The sequence below is a fragment of the Scyliorhinus canicula genome, chromosome 18 (genome assembly GCF_902713615.1).
Source record: "Scyliorhinus canicula chromosome 18, sScyCan1.1, whole genome shotgun sequence".
In the NCBI taxonomy this organism is placed as follows: Eukaryota; Metazoa; Chordata; class Chondrichthyes; order Carcharhiniformes; family Scyliorhinidae; genus Scyliorhinus; species Scyliorhinus canicula.
In genome coordinates, this window is record NC_052163.1 from 551,811 (window position 1) to 568,783 (window position 16,973).

The 16,973-nt window shown below is 53.5% G+C and overlaps 1 protein-coding gene across 3 annotated transcripts in view; it reads left to right on the forward strand.

Moving 5' to 3' along the window:
* Positions 1 to 16,973, forward strand: part of rnf157 (ring finger protein 157) — a 94,464-nt gene that overhangs the window by 29,408 nt on the left and 48,083 nt on the right. For 2 of the 3 annotated variants that reach the window (XM_038777315.1, XM_038777317.1), the window contains exons 3-7: positions 3,958 to 4,046; positions 6,084 to 6,230; positions 6,421 to 6,538; positions 7,813 to 7,882; positions 8,878 to 8,921. In XM_038777315.1, the coding sequence (XP_038633243.1) occupies positions 3,958 to 4,046; positions 6,084 to 6,230; positions 6,421 to 6,538; positions 7,813 to 7,882; positions 8,878 to 8,921 (468 nt within the window). The remainder of the gene's footprint in view (positions 1 to 3,957; positions 4,047 to 6,083; positions 6,231 to 6,420; positions 6,539 to 7,812; positions 7,883 to 8,877; positions 8,922 to 16,973) is intronic. The other variant, XM_038777316.1, reaches the window with a different exon arrangement.

The window sequence follows — 16,973 nt, forward strand, 5'->3', positions numbered from 1 at the left end:
GAGCTTTGTGATCCTGGAGGGAGCAGACGTCAAAGTGACTGGAATACTCGCAGAAACCCCAATACCTTATTTTCATTTTGTAAGATTGTGAGGAAAAGACACCTCGCCCCAGGTGATGATATATTAAGACAATACCCCTTAAACATGACTATGCAACACAGTGAATACAATAAAGTTACTAGCTATTTTTATTCCCACTTAAACCACAAGTAAATAAACCATCTCAGCCATCAATCCACCCTGAATACCAATGGCACAGAAGTTATTTTTGCAGAATAACTTTGCAGAGTTATTCTTTGACACTGCCTTACAGAACAGATCTGACTCTGGTCTGAATCCCTGCAGAAGCTCTCGCCTTATGTCTTCTGAGAGCTTTTTCAGTGGCTTGTTTGAGCTCCATTTTGACCTCAGACAAGTCTGATCTGCTTTAAATACAGTTAATCTTTTTTAACTAACCTACAGGGAGAGCAGAACTGTTTCACTGGGCACGCCCTCAGCCAGATCAGAACTGAAACTGAAAGATGCTTTCTCAAAATGCCTTGGCTCCACCCAGCAATGACATCATCTCACCAAGCTGGAAACTAATGAACTCCACAGGGAATCCCCCTAATCAAAACAAAATTGCATCAGCCCAAGTTTTTACAGATGGTTAATTGCACCTCAGGCTCCTCAAAGCTTTGTTGTCTTTCAACCTTGTGACGTTTAAGGGGCATCTTGACAAATACATGAATAGGATGGGACTAGAGGGATATGGACCCTGGATGTGTAGAAGATTTTAGTTTAGGCGGGCAGCATGGTCGACACAGTCTTGGAGGGCCGAAGGGCCTGTTCCTATGCTGTACTTTTCTTTGTTCTTTGTTCTTTGTTCTCTTTTGGAAGGAGCGATCACAGTGTGGTTGAATTTAAAATTCAGTTAGAGGGTGAGAAGGTAAAATCTAATCCCAGTGTTTAAAACAAAGGAGATTAATAATAATAATAATAATGTTTATTAGTGTCACAAGTAAAGTTACTGTGAAAATCCCCTACAATGGGCTGAGGGAGGAGTTGACCAGGGTGGAGCAAAGACTTTGTGGGGGGATAATTGAGGAACAGTGGAGAACTTTCAAAGCGTTTTTTCACAGTGCTCAGAAAAAGTATATACCAGTGTAAAGGAAGGATTGTCGGAAAAGGGATAATCAGCCATGGATATCGAAGGAAATAAAGGAGGGAATCAAATTGGAAGAAAAGGCAGACAAAGTGGCAAAGATTAGCGAGAAACTAGAGGACTGGGAAATATTTAAAAGTCAACAGAAAGCCACAAAAAAAGCTATAAAGAAAAGTAAGATAGATTATGAGAATAAACTTGCTCAGAATATAAAAACAGACAGCAAACGTTTCTACAAATATATAAAATGAAAAAGAGTGGCTAAGGTAAACATTGGTCCTTTAGAGGATGAGAAATGGAATTTAATAATGGGAGATGAGGAAATGGCTGAGGCATTGAACAGGTATTTTGTGTCGGTCTTCACAGTGGAAGACACAAATAACAGGCCAATAATTGATGGCAAGGAGGCTATGGCAGGTGAGGACCTAGAAATGATCATTATCACAAAGCAGGTAGTGTTGGGCCAGCTAATGGAGCTAAAGGTAGACAGGTCTCCTGGCCCTGATGGAATGCAATCCAGGGTACTAAAAGAGAAGGCGGAGGAAATAGAAAATGCGTTCGTGGTAATTTACCAAAATCCGCCGGATCCTGGGGTGGTCCCGGCAGATTGGAAATGAGCAAACATGACACCACTGTTTAAAAAAGGAGGTAGGCAGAAAGCGGGTAATTATAGGCCAGTGAGCTTAACTTCGGTAGTAGGGAAGATGTTGGAATCTATCATTAAGGAAGAAATAGGGAGGCATCTGGATAGAAATTGCCCCATTGGACAGACGCAGCATGGGTTCGTAAAAGGCAGGTCATGTTTAACTAATTTAGTGGAATTGTTTGGGGACATTACGAGCGCGGTGGACAACGGGGAACCGGTGGATGTGGTGTATCTGGATTTTCAGAAGGCATTCGACAAGGTGCCGCACAAAAGGCTGCTAAATAAGATAAAGGTGCATTATCGTTAGGGGAAATGGACAGAGGATCGGTTAACAGAAATCAAAAAGTGGGGATAAATGGGTGTTTTTCTGGTTAATGATCAGGGGCTAGTGGTGTGCCTCCGGGATCAGTGTTGGGTCCACAATTGTTTACAGCAAAATGGACTATTATTTAAATGGTTAAAAAAATGCAGTATGCCGTTGTGCAGGGGGACCTGGGTGTTCTTGTGCATGAATTGCAAAAGGTTGGTTTGCAGGTGCAGCAGGTGATTAAGAAGGCAAATGGAATTTTGAACTTCATTGCCAGAGGGAGTTTATAAGCAGGGACGTTATGTTGCAGCTGTATAAGGTGTTAGTGAGGCCACACCTGGAGTATTGTGTTCAGTTTTGGTCTCCTTACTTGAGAAAGGACGTACTGGCACTGGAGGGTGTGCAGAGGAGATTCACTAGGTTAATCCCAGAGCTGAAGGGGTTGGATTATGAGGAGAGGTTGAGTAGACTGGGACTGTACTCGTGGAATTTAGAAGGATGAGGGGGGATCTTATAGAAACATTTAAAATTATGAAGGGAATAGATAGGATAGATGCGGGCAGGTTGTTTCCACTGGCAGGTGGAAGCAGAACTAGGGGGCATAGCCTCAAAATAAGGGGAAGTAGATTTAGGACTGAGTTTAGGAGAAACTTCTTCACCCAAAGGGTTGTGAATCTATGGAATTCCTTGCTGAGTGAAGCAGTTGAGGCGACCCCGTTGAATGTTTTTAAGGCAAAGAAAGTTAGATTTTTGAACAGTAAAGGGATTAAGGGTTATGGTGAGCGGGCGGGTAAGTGGAGCTGAGTCCACAAAAGATCAGCCATGATCTGATTGAATGGTGGAGCAGGCTCGAGGGGCCAGATGGCCTACTCCTGCTCCGAGTTATTATGTTCTTCTGTTCCTAACTGAAGAATCTTTTAAAACATGATTTCAGCAGTCAAACACACTCTCACCCAGGATTTTAACCCTTTCTTCACCAAATACTTATCATACAATATACCTGAAAATCAGTCACCTATAGCCAGTCATGCCTCTGGCAGCTCTTTGAGGAACTACCTAATTAAGGCCACTCTCCTCCTTTCTCTCACAGTCCTGCAATCCTGTAACTCTTTCCGTCTCACACATTTATCCATTTCATTTTTGAAATGTTGAATCTGCTTCCATCGCGCCTTCCGGAAGCATATCCCACATCACAACAGCTTCCTGCTTCACCTCTGCTCCTTTTGGCAATCAACTTGAACCTTTAACCTCTCTGGTTACCAACCCACGGTTTACTATAATCAAAACTCTACAGGATTGTGGACACGTCTGTTATATCTCCTCTTAATCTTGTGTATTCCATGAAGAATAAAACAGCTTCTCCTGCCTCCCAGTTGTTTAGTAAATGGCAGAGAAGAGACAGTCGAGGAACGAAGATCAACATATTTATTATCACAGTAGTTTGTACACGAGGGACCCGGTTGAAGTCACGACCGTTACATTCTGCCCGATCTGATATTCAGTGTAAACGCCCCCGGGGGAGATCTCACAGTCCTCGAGCCACATGGGGAATATCAGCAAGCTTGCGCCATGCCCCCCATGTGGGTTTGTACACATAAGTTCCTGTGAGCGATCACAATGATCACCGTCTCAGTTTGACCTGCCAGAGATTTCTCTAACTACACCCCTGTCCTCCAGCATTGTTCCCGCTGTCCATCAGGACACAGAACAGCTGCTATATCTCAATGTACTCCCATCTGGAGGTGAAGTTCCACCCACAGGATTCCTAAATTTGGAATCCAGCATCAGAATTTAAATCACAAATTTATTTTTTGATCAGTTGATTGATTGGAATCTTTTCTGCTTCTTGTGTATTTCCAGTTTCCTTATGCTGCCCCGCCCCCTCAGGATCCAGTGAAGACACTACGCAGCCTGATAAACATCCGCAAAGACACTCTGAGATTGGTCAAGTAAGTAATTGCCATTTGGAGTGTGTCTTAAGCAGTGTTGCAAGAATAACTCACCGACATGGGTAACAGAGAGAACTGTGACATGAACTGACACACACGTGACACTGTCAGCACATGCTGCAGGGACCAGCATTGAGTTGCACGGTATAGAAGCTGCATTGTGCAGCATGGTATAGAGGTTGCACTGTGCTCCATGGTATAGAAGCTGCATTATGCTGCATGGCATAGAGGCTGCACTGTGCTGCATGGTAAAGACACTGCATTGTTTTGCATGTTATTGAAGCTGCACTCTCTTGCGTTGTATAGAAGCTGCACTGTGCTGCCTGGTATAGAGGCTGCACTGTGCTGCATGATATAGAACTGCACTGTGCTGCATGGTATAGAGGCTGCACTGTGCTGCATGATATAGAACTGCACTGTGCTGCATGGTATAGAGGCTGCACTGTTCAGCATGGTAAAGAGGCTGCACTGCTATGCATGGTATAGAAGCTGCAATGTGCTGCATGGTATAGAAGCTGCAATGTGCTGCATGGTATAGAAGCTGCAATGTGCTGCATGGTATAGAAGCTACAATGTGCTGCATGGTATAGAAGCTACAATGTGCTGCATGGTATAGAAGCTGCAATGTGCTGCATGGTATAGAAGCTGCAATGTGCTGCATGGCATAAAAGCTGCAATGTGCTGCATGGTATAGAAGCTGCAATGTGCTGCATGGTATAGAAGCTGCAATGTGCTGCATGGTATTGAAGCAACGTGCTGCAAGTTATAGAACTGCACTGTGCTGCATGATATAGAGGCTGCACTGTGCAGCATGGTAAAGAGGCTGCACTGTGCAGCATGGTATAGAAGCTGCAATGTGCTGCATGGTATAGAAGCTGCAATGTGCTGCATGGTATAGAAGCTGCAATGTGCTGCATGGTATAGAAGCTGCAATGTGCTGCATGGTATAGAAGCTGCAATGTGCTGCATGGTATAGAAGCAACGTGATGCATGGTATAGAAGCTGCAACGTGCTGCATGGTATAGAAGCTGCAATGTGCTGCATGGTATAAAAGCTGCAATGTGATGCATGGTATAGAAGCAATGTGCTGCATGGTATAGAAGCTGCAGCGTGCTGCGTGGTATAGAAGCTGCAACGTGCTGCATGGTATAGAAGCTGCAATGTGCTGCATGGTATAGAAGCTGCAATGTGCTGCATGGTATATAAGCTGCAATGTGCTGCATGGTATATAAGCTGCAATGTGCTGCATGGTATAGAAGCTGCAATGTGCTGCATGGTATAGAAGCTGCAATGTGCTGCATGGTATAGAAGCTGCAATTGTGCTGCATGGTATAGAAGCTGCAATGTGCTGCATGGTATAGAAACTGCAATGCGCTGCATGGTATAGAAGCTGCAATGTGCTGCATGGTATAGAAGCTGCAATGTGCTGCATGGTATAGAAGCTGCAATGTGCTGCATGGTATAGAAGCTACAATGTGCTGCATGGTATAGAAGCTGCAATGTGCTGCATGGTATAGAAGCTACAATGTGCTGCATGGTATAGAAGCTGCAATGTGCTGCATGGTATAGAAGCTGCAATGTGCTGCATGGTATAGAAGCTACAATGTGCTGCATGGTATAGAAGCTGCAATGTGCTGCATGGTATAGAGCTACAATGTGCTGCATGGTATAGAAGCTGCAATGTGCTGCATGGTATAGAAGCTACAATGTGCTGCATGGTATAGAAGCTGCAATGTGCTGCATGGTATAGAAGCTGCAATGTGCTGCATGGTATAGAAGCTGCAACGTGCTGCATGGTATATAAGCTGCAACGTGCTGCATGGTATATAAGCTGCAATGTGCTGCATGGTATAGAAGTTGCAATGTGCTGCATGGTATAGAAGCTGCAATGTGCTGCATGGTATAGAGCTGTTGTAGAGGTTGTCTGTACACTGATGCTCTCGCTCACTCTCGCCTCACTGACGGCTCCCGACACCCCGACTGTTACTGAGACTAAACAGTTTGTGCTGATTCCCAGAAACCTTTCCTGCTTCACAGATGCACTGAAGAGATGAAAACTCCGGGAGAAGAGATTCCAAAACCAAAGATCTGTTACAACGTGGAATTTATCTTTGATGCTGATGCGCGTGTCGCTATCACAATCTATTACCAGGCAACGGAGGAGTTTCAAAATGGTTGTGCGAGGTGAGTGTTGCCATGCTTGGGGAGTGTAGTGTGAGAGGAGTGTAGTGTGAGAGGCCAGTGTTGTCGTGCGAGGTGTGTGTTGCTGTGCGAGGTTGCGTCTCTCTGCTCGATCTCTGTGATTGGTGTATGTCTCTCTGCTCTGTGTTACTCTATTATGTTTATTCTGCTCTTTCCACCTGGTTGTTTTCAGTTACACAGCTAAAGACAGCTCTCTCCAGTCCGACACCGTCCATTATAAACGAGGTGTGTGTCAGCAGTTCTGTTTACCCTCTCACACCATTGACCCATCTGATTGGATGGAGGAGGAGGTAAGAATTGTGAATTCCTGGATCCCCGGCTGTTATTGTAATAAAATGGAATATTCAACCTCCAATTAGAAAGACCAGAATTAGATCTCAGGGCGTTGTGGGGCTGGAGGAGAGTTTTTTATTTGTTCATGTGACGTGGGCGATGCAGACTGTGCCAGCATTTATTACCCATCCCTAATTGCCCTGGGGGGGGGGGGGGGGGGGGGGTTAAGAGTCAACCACATTGCTGTGGGCCTGGAGTCACGTATAGGCCAGACCGGGTAAGGACGGCAGATTTCCTTCTCTAAAAGACATCAGCGACCTAGATGGGTTTTTACAACAATCGACAATGGGTTTCATGGTCTTCATTAGACTTTTAATCCCAGATTTTTATTGAATTCACATTTCACCCTCTGTTGAGGTGGATTTGAACCTGGGTCCTCAGAGCTTTACTCTGGGTCTCTGGTTTAATGGTCCAGTGACATTCTCCCATTTTTAATCTTTCCTTTTCTCGTTTCTTTATTCCCTTTCTCTCTCATTTTGTCCTGCCTCCCTCCACACTACTGATTGCTGCTTTCGGGGGCAGCTGTCCGCTGTGTTTGAAGATTCCTGTCATTCAATGTGGGAACTGACAAATCCCAGTTGGGGATATTTTTAATATCCATGTTTAGAATGAGAGAGCTCCATCCTCTTTGGGAGTCGCTGACTGACAGTCATACTGTTAGAATATTGAGGCAGAATTTACATCAGGATATTCTCAGGAAATAAAAATCTGCTGTCAGTGAAAGTAACGATGAAACTGACCGGGTTCACTGACATCCTGTAGAGACGGGAATCTCTGTCACTCCCCAGTCTGGGCTCCGCGCACGCGGTTTCTGAACTGACCCAGTCGCTTTGTACAGATTCCAAAGTAGCGACATCCACAATCTGTGGCAGAATGAAAGAAAATGTTTACATTTCTCTCTTTTTAAAAATTGATTCTGTTTGCGTCCATGGTGTTGCTGGGAGTCAGAATTAATGGTTTTAAATCTCCCTCCTAACTCTCACCGAGAGACCCTGACTGAGTTTGAAAGTTTTCCTCTGTTTTATCTCCTCCTCTTGCGACGAACTCCAAAATGTCCAACTCCTTCAAGCCGCAGATCCAGGCAATGCCCCCATCCCCCCATCCCATCCCATCTGAAGGTGTGGGTGGGGGAAGTTCAGAGCAGGTGGACAGAGGGTAAATCCCTCCCCCACCCTTACCTGAGCGTTCAGGCAGGAATATCTTGACCACTCTCTGTCCTGTCTTTTCCCAGCAGCTGGTTATGGATGGGGACCGGACTGTGTATCCAATGGTGATTCAGGCTGTGGTGGATGAAGGACAGGGTAAGAACATCATCAACCAAACTTCAGCCTTATAGCTTCAAAATAATTGGGGAGGAGCCCAGTCTCAGGGAGGGAGGGGCCTGGTCTCAGGGAGGGAGGGGCCTGGTCTCAGGGAGGGAGGGGCCTGGTCTCTGGGAGGGAGGGGCCTGGTCTCTGGGAGGGAGGGGCCTGGTCTCTGGGAGGGAGGGGCCTGGTCTCTGGGAGGGAGGGGCCTGGTCTCTGGGAGGGAGGGGCCTGGTCTCTGGGAGGGAGGGGCCTGGTCTCTGGGAGGGAGGGGCCTGGTCTCTGGGAGGGAGGGGCCCGGTCTCTGGGAGGGAGGGGCCCGGTCTCTGGGAGGGAGGGGCCTGGTCCCTGGGAGGGAGGGCCTGGTCCCTGGGAGGGAGGGGCCTGGTCCCTGGGAGGGAGGGGCCTGGTCTCTGGGAGGGAGGGGCCTGGTCTCTGGGAGGGCGGGGTCCTGGTCTCTGGGAGGGAGGGGCCCTGGTCTCTGGGAGGGAGGGGCCCTGGTCTCTGGGAGGGAGGGGCCTGGTCTCTGGGAGGGAGGGGCCTGGTCTCTGGGAGGGAGGGGCCTGGTCTCTGGGAGGGAGGGGCCTGGTCTCTGGAGGGAGGGGCCTGGTCTCTGGGAGGGAGGGGCCTGGTCTCTGGGAGGGAGGGGCCTGGTCTCTGGGAGGGAGGAGCCTGGTCCCTGGGAGGGAGGGGCCTGGTCTCTGGGAGGGAGGGGCCTGGTCTCTGGGAGGGAGGGGCCTGGTCTCTGGGAGGGAGGGGCCTGGTCTCTGGGAGGGAGGGGCCTGGTCTCTGGGAGGGAGGGGCCTGGTCTCTGGGAGGGAGGAGCCTGTCTCTCGGACAGGGTGCCAAGTTTCCAGGGGAGGGGGCTTGTCTCCAGGAGGAGGGGCTTGGTGTCCAGGAGGAGGGGCCTGGTCTCCAGGGGGAGGGTCCCGGAGCTGTGTTCACTTGCCGTTTCTTGGTCTCACTCACTCTTGTTGATGTCTCCTCTCTAGAACATCTTGGACACTCCCATGTGCTACTGACGACGTTTGATAAGGTACAGAGATCAAACACAGCTCAGGCTCTAGTCTGTATCTCCATTCATGGAGGGGAACCAATCAGCCATCATGTGGGATCTTTACTAGCGACATTGAGTTATTGGCTGTATTGTCCTTTGTAATGAAGACATTCAGTTAGAATCTCAGCTGTATCCACCCCAATATATTACCCCTACACCATGAGCTTTAATTTTCCACAATAACCTTTCATGTGGCACCTTACCAGATGCTTTTGGAAATCTAAGTACAGTACATCCACCAGTTCCCTTTTATTCACAGCACAAGCTACTTTTTCAGAGAACTCCAAAAAAATGGGTTCAACATACTTTCCGTTTCACAAAACCATGTTGACTCTGCCTGATTGAATTTATCTAAGCGATATGACATTTTTAATCATAGCTTCTAGCATTTTCCCTATGATGGATCTTAAGCTAACCGGCCTGTAGTTTACCACTTTCTGCCTCCATCCCTCTTTGAATAAAGGCGATACATAGGAACTGGTTTAGTACACTGGGCTAAATCGCTGGCTGTTAAAGCAGACCAAGGCAGGCCAGCAGCACGGTTCAATTCCCGTACCAGCCTCCCCGAACAGGCGCCAGAATGTGGCGACTAGGGGCTTTTCACAGTAACTTTATTGAAGCCTACTCGTGACAATGAGCGATTTTCATTTCATTTCATTTCATTTGCTCTCTTCCATTCTAATGGAATCTTCGCCAAACCTAAGGAGTTTTGAAAATGTAACCAATGCAGCAAGTATCTCACTAGCCCCTTTTCAGTTCCTACGATGGGGTCCTTCAAGGCCAGTGGTCCTGTCAGTCCTGTCAGTCTCAGCTCCTACAGTTCGCTCAAAACCAGTTCTCTGGTGATTGTAATTTTCCTGAGTTCCTCGCTCCCTTCCACTTCCTGGTTTACAGCTGTTTCTGGGATGTTAGCTTTTCCCCCTGTGGTGACAAAATAATTAATTTTGGAGCTTAAATAATTAATCTGCTATCTCCTTTATTTCCATTATCCATTCTCCAGACTCCCTTTCTATAGGATCAACGCTCATTTTGTTAACTCTCATTTTTAAAATATTAATAAAAACTCTTACTATCTGTTTTTACATTTTGGCTAGCTCTTTCTCATTCGGACACCCTGGGCTAGTGCGCGGTCAATTGCAGCCCCCCTGGGCTAGTGCGCGGTCAGTTCCAGCCCCCCTGGGCTAGTGCGCAGTCAATTGCAGCCCCCCTGGGCTAGTGCGCGATCAGTTTTTAAAATTCTCACCCTTGCTTTCAAATGTGCCCATGGTTTTGTCCCTCGCTAACACAGCCTTCCCCCTCCATAACACAACCCTGCCCCTGCTCCAACCCAGCCCTGCCCCTGCTCCAACCCAGCCCTGCCCCTGCCCCAACCCAGCCCTGCCCCTGCCCCAACCCAGCCCTACCCCTGCCCCTCCCCAACCTAGCCCTGCCCTGCTCCAACCCAGCCCTACCCCTGCCCCTCCCCAACCCAGCCCTGCCCCTGCACCTCCCCTGCCCCAACCCAGCCTTGCCCCTGCCCCAACCCAGCCCTGGCCCTGCTCCAACCCAGCCCTGCCCCAACCCAGCCCTGCCCCAACCCAGCCCTGCCCCAACCCAGCCCTGCCCCAACCCAGCCCTGCCCAACCCAGCCCTGCCCCAACCCAGCCCTGCCCCAACCCAGCCCCAACCCAGCCCAGCCCTGCCCCTGCCCAGCCCTGCCCCTACCCAGCCCCTGCCCCAACCCAACCCTGCCCCTACCCAGCCCTGCACCAACCCAGCCCAGCCCTGCCCCAACCCAGCCCTGCCCCAACCCAGCCCTGCCCCAACCCAGCCCTGCCCCAACCCAGCCCTGCCCCAACCCAGCCCTGCCCCCAACCCAGCCCTGCCCCAACCCAGCCCCAACCCAGCCCAGCCCTGCCCCTGCCCAGCCCTGCCCCTACCCAGCCCTGCCCCAACCCACCCTGCCCCAACCCAGCCCTGCCCCAACCCAGCCCTGCCCCTCCCCAACCCAGCCCTGCCCCTGCCCTCCCAACCCAACCCAGCCCTGCCCCAACCCAGCCCTGCCCCAACCCAACCCAACCCAGCCCTGCCCCTGCCCCAACCCCCCTGCCCCTCCCCAACCCAGCCCTGCCCCTCCCCAACCCAGCCCTGCCCCAACCCAGCCCTGCCCCAACCCGCCCTGCCCCTGCCCCAACCCCAGCCCTCGCCCTGCCCCAACCCAGCCCTGCCCTGCTCCAACCCAGCCCTACCCCTGCCTCAACCCAGCCCTGCCCCAACCCAGCCCCTGCCCCAACCCAACCCAGCCCTGCCCCTACCCAGCCCTGCCCCAGCCCTGCCCTGCCCCAACACAGCCCAGCCCTGCCCCAACCCAACCCTGCCCCTGCCCCAACCCAGCCCTGCCCAACCCAGCCCTGCCCCAACCCGCCCTGCCCCAACCCCCCTGCCCCAACCCAGCCCTGCCCCAACCCTCCCTGCCCCAACCCAGCCCTGCCCCAACCCAGCCCTGCCCCAACACAGCCCTGCCCCAACCCAGCCCTGCCCCAACCCAACCCTGCCCCAACCCAGCCCTGCCCCAACCCAGCCCTGCCCCTCCCCAACCAGCCCTGCCCCAACCCAGCCCTGCCCCTGCTCCAACCCAGCCCTGCCCCAGCCCCAACCCAGCCCTGCCCCTGCTCCAACCCAGCCCTGCCCCAACCCAGCCCTGCCCCTGCTCCAACCCAGCCCTGCCCCAGCCCCAACCCAGCCCTGCCCCAAACCCAGCCCTGCCCAACCCAGCCCTGCCCCTGCTCCAACCCAGCCCTGCCCCAGCCCCAACCCAGCCCTGCCCTGCTCCAACCCAGCCCTGCCCCAACCCAGCCCTGCCCCTGCTCCAACCCAGCCCTGCCCCACCCCAACCCAGCCCTGCTCCAACCCAGCCCTGCCCCAACCCAGCCCTGCCCCAACCCAACCCAGCCCTGCCCCTACCCAGCCCTGCCCCTACCCAGCCCTGCCCCTACCCAGCCCTGCCCTGTCCCTGCCCCAGCCAGCCCTGCCCCAACCCAGCCCTGCCCCAACCCAGCCCTGCCCATGCCCCAACCCAGCCCTGCCCCTGCCCCAACCCAGCCCAGCCCTGCCCCTGCCCCAACCCAGCCCTGCCCTCCCCAACCAGCCCTGCCCCAACCCAGCCCTGCCCCTGCTCCAACCCAGCCCTGCCCCAACCCAGCCCAGCCCCAACCCAGCCCCAACCCAGCCCTGCCCCTGCCCCAACCCAACCCTGCCCTGCCCCAGCCCTGCTCCTGCCGAACCCAGCCCTGCCCCTACCCAGCCCTGCCCCTACCCAGCCCTGCCCCTACCCAGCCCTGCCCCTACCCAGCCCTGCCCCTGTCCCTGCCCCAGCCCAGCCCTGCCCCAACCCAGCCCTGCCCCAACCCAGCCCTGCCCATGCCCAACCCAGCCCTGCCCCTGCCCCAACCCAGCCCTGCCCCAACCCAGCCCCAACCCAGCCTTGCCCCAACCCAACCCTGCCCCTGCCCCAGCCCTGCCCCAACCCAGCCCTGCCCCTGCCCCAACCCAGCCCTGCCCCTGCCCCAACCCAGCCCTGCCCTAACCCAGCCCTGCCCCTACCCACCCTGCCCCTGCCCCAACCCAGCCCTGCCCCAACCCAGCCCTGCCCCAACCAGCCCTGCCCAACCCAGCCCTGCACCAACCCAGCCCTGCCCCAACCCAGCCCTGCCCCGCCCTGCCCCAACCCAGCCCTGCCCCAACCCAGCCCTGCCCCAACCCAGCCCTGCCCCAACCCAGCCCTGCCCCTCCCCAACCCAACCCAGCCCTGCCCCAACCCAGCCCTGCCCAACCCAGCCCTCCCCCCCAGCCCTGCCCCACCCGCCCTGCCCCAACCCAGCCCTGCCCCTGCCCCTCCCCAACCCAACCCAGCCCTGCCCCTGCCGCAAACCAGCCCTGCCCCTGCTCCAACCCAACCCAACCCAGCCCTGCCCCTACCCAGCCCTGCCCCTGCCCCTCCCCAACCCAACCCAGCCCTGCCCCAACCAAGCCCTGCCCCTACCCAGCCCTGCCCCAACCAAGCCCTGCCCCAACCCCGCCCTGCCCCTACCCAGCCCTGCCCCTGCCCCAACCCAGCCCTGCCCCTGCCCCAACCCCCTGCCCCAACCCAGCCCTGCCCCTACCCAGCCCTGCCCCTGCCCCAACCCAGCCCTGCCCCTGCTCCAACCCAGCCCTACCCCCTTGCCCCAACCCATCCCTGCCCCAACCAGCCCTGCCCCAACCCAGCCTGCCCCAACCCGAGCCCTGCCCCAACCCAGCCCTGCCCCAACCCAGCCCTGCCCCAACCCAGCCCTGCCCCACCCAGCCCTGCCCCCTGCCCCACACCCTCCCTGCCCCTGCCCCACCCAGCCCTGCCCCAACCCAGCCCTGCCCCAACCCAGCCCTGCCCCAACCCAGCCCTGCCCCAACCCAGCCCTTCCCCAACCCCAGCCCTTCCCCAACCCAGCCCTGCCCAACCCAGCCCTGGCCCTGCCCGAACCCAGCCCTGCCCCAACCCAACCCAGCCCTGCCCCAACCCAGCCCTGCCCCTGCCCCAACCCAGCCCTGCCCTGCCCGAACCCAGCCCTGCCCCAACCCAACCCAGCCCTGCCCCTGCCCGAACCCAGCCCTGCCCCAACCCAACCCAGCCCTGCCCCTCTCCAACCCAGCCCAGCCCTGCCCCTGTCCCAACCCAGCCCAGCCCTGCCCCAACCCAGCCCTGCCCCTCCCCAACCCAGCCCTGCCCCTGCCCCATTCCAGCCCCTCCCCAACCAACCCAACCCAGCCCTGCCCCAACCCAGCCCTGCCCCTGCCCCATTCCAGCCCCTCCCCAACCCAACCCAGCCCTGCCCCAACCCAGCCCTGCCCCAACCCAGCCCTGCCCCAACCCAGCCCTGCCCCAAACCCAGCCCTGCCCCAACCCAGCCCTGCCCCAAACCAAGCCCCCCAACCCAGCCCCAACCCAGCCCAGCCCTGCCCCTGCCCCTGCCCCAACCCCAGCCCTGCCCCAACCCAGCCCTGCCCCAACCCAGCCCTGCCCCAACCCAGCCCTGCCCCTGCCCCAACCCAGCCCTGCCCCTGCCCCAACCCAGCCCTGCCCCTGCCCAACCCAGCCCTGCCCCTCCCCAACCCAGCCCTGCCCCTCCCCAACCCAGCCCTGACCCTGCCCCAACCCAACCCAGCCCTGACCCTGCCCCAACCCAACCCAGCCCTGACCCTGCCCCTGCCCCAACCCAGCCCTGCCCCTGCCCCTCCCCAACCCAGCCCTGCCCCTACCCAGCCCTGCCCCTGCCCCAACCCAGCCCTGCCCCTGCCCCAACCCAGCCCTGCCCCTGCCCCAACCTAGCCCTGCCCCTGCCCCTACCCAACCCCGCCCCTGCCCCAACCCAGCCCTGCCCCTGCCCCAACCCAGCCCTGCCCCAACCCAGCCCTGCCAGATATCTGTGCCCCTTGAATTCTGGCCTTTTGGGAATCTCTGAGTTTAATTGCTCCATCTTTAGGGGGCAACAGAAAGCTACTAAAAAAGCTATAAAGAAGAGTAAGATAGAGTATGAGAGTAAACTTGCTCAGAATATAAAAACAGACAGTAAAAGTATTTACAAATATATAAGACAAAAAAGAGTGGCTAAGGTAAATATTGGTCCTTTAGAGGATGAGAAGGGAGTTTTAATAATGGGAAATGAGGAAATGGCTGAGGAACTGAACAGGTTTTTTGGGTCGGTCTTCACAGTGGAAGACACAAATAACATGCCAGCGACTGATAGAAATGAGGCTATGACAGGTGAGGACCTTGAGAGGATTGTTATCACTAAGGAGGGAGTGATGGGCAAGCTAATGGGGCTAAAGGTAGACAAGTCTCCTGGCCCTGATGGAATGCATCCCAGAGTGCTAAAAGAGATGGCTAGGGAAATTGCAGATGCACTAGTGATAATTTACCGAAATTCACTAGACTCTGGGGTGGTCCCGGTGGATTGGAAATTAGCAAACGTGACGCCACTGTTTAAAATAGGAGGTAGGCAGAAAGCAGGAAATTATAGGCCAGTGAGCTTAACTTCGGTAATAGGGAAGATGCTGGAATCTATCATCAAGGAAGAAATAGCGAGGCATCTGGATAGAAATTGTCCCATTGGGCAGATGCAGCATGGGTTCGTAAAAGGCAGGTCATGCCTAACTAATTTAGTGGAATTTTTTGAGGACATTACCAGTGCAGTAGATAACGGGGAGCCGATGGATGTGGTATATCTGGATTTCCAGAAAGCCTTTGACAAGGTGCCACACAAAAGGTTGCTGCATAAGATAAAGATGCATGGCATTAAGGGTAAAGTAGTAGCATGGATAGAGGATTGGTTAATTAATAGAAAGCAAAGAGTTGGGATAAATGGGTGTTTCTCTGGTTGGCAATCAGTAGCTAGTGGTGTCCCTCAGGGATCCGTGTTGGGCCCACAATTGTTCACAATTTACATAGATGATTTGGAGTTAGGGACCAAGGGCAATGTGTCCAAGTTTGCAGATGACACTAAGATGAGTAGTAAAGCGAAAAGTGCAGAGGATACTGGAAGTCTGCAGAGGGATTTGGATAGGTTAAGTGAATGGGCTCGGGTCTGGCAGATGGAATACAATGTTGACAAATGTGAGGTTATCCATTTTGGTAGGAATAACAGCAAACGGGATTATTATTTAAACGATAAAATATTAAAGCATGCCACTGTTCAGAGAGACTTGGGTGTGCTAGTGCATGAGTCACAGAAGGTTGGTTTACAAGTGCAACAGGTGATTAAGAAGGCAAATGGAATGTTGTCCTTCATTGCTAGAGGGATGGAGTTTAAGACTAGGGAGGTTATGTTGCAATTGTATAAGGTGTTAGTGCGGCCACACCTGGAGTATTGTGTTCAGTTTTGGTCTCCTTACTTGAGAAAGGACGTACTGGCACTGGAGGGTGTGCAGAGGAGATTCATTAGGTTAATCCCAGAGCTGAAGGGGTTGGATTATGAGGAGAGGTTGAGTAGACTGGGACTGTACTCGTTGGAATTTAGAAGGATGAGGGGGGATCTTATAGAAACATTTAAAATTATGAAGGGAATAGATAGGATAGATGCGGGCAGGTTGTTTCCACTGGCGGGTGACAGCAGAACTAGGGGGAATAGCCTCAAAATAAGGGGAAGTAGATTTAGGACTGAGTTTAGGAGGAACTTCTTCACCCAAAGGGTTGTGAATCTATGGAATTCCTTGCCCAGTGAAGCAGTTGAGGCTCCTTCATTACATGTTTTTAAGGTAAAGATAGATAGTTTTTTGAAGAATAAAGGGATTAAGGGTTATGGTGTTCGGGCCGGAAAGTGGAGCTGAGTCCACAAAAGATCAGCCATGATCTCATTGAATGGCGGAGCAGGCTCGAGGGGCCAGATGGCCTACTCCTGCTCCTAGTTCTTATGTTTAGATTTAGATTTAGAACAGTACAGCACAGAACAGGCCCTTCGGCCCTCGATGTTGTGCCGAGCTATGATCACCCTACTCAAACTCACGTATCCACCCTATACCTGTAACCCAACAACTCCCCCTTAACCCTACTTCTTAGGACACTGCGGGCAATTTAGCATGGCCAATCCACCTAACCTGCACATCTTTGGACTGTGGGAGGAAACCGGAGCACCCGGAGGAAACCCACGCACACACGGGGAGGACGTGCAGACTCCGCACAGACAGTGACCCAGCCGGGAACCGAACCTGGGACCCTGGAGCTGTGAAGCATTGATGCTAACCACCATGCTACCGTGCGGCCCGTTCTTATGTTCTTATTGGTAGGCATGCTTTGAGTTGCTGATCAACAAGCTCTGAACTACTGTCCACAACTCCCCACCTCACTTTATTCCTTTAAAATATGCCTGAAAGCATGCCTTAAAAATGCTGTAATCGGGCCAGTTTAGCTGAGTGGGCTAGACAGCTGGTTTGTAATGCAGTACAAGGCCAGCAGCACGGTTCAATTCCCGTACCGGCTGACCCGAACAGGCGCCGGAATGTGGCAACTAGGGGCTTTTC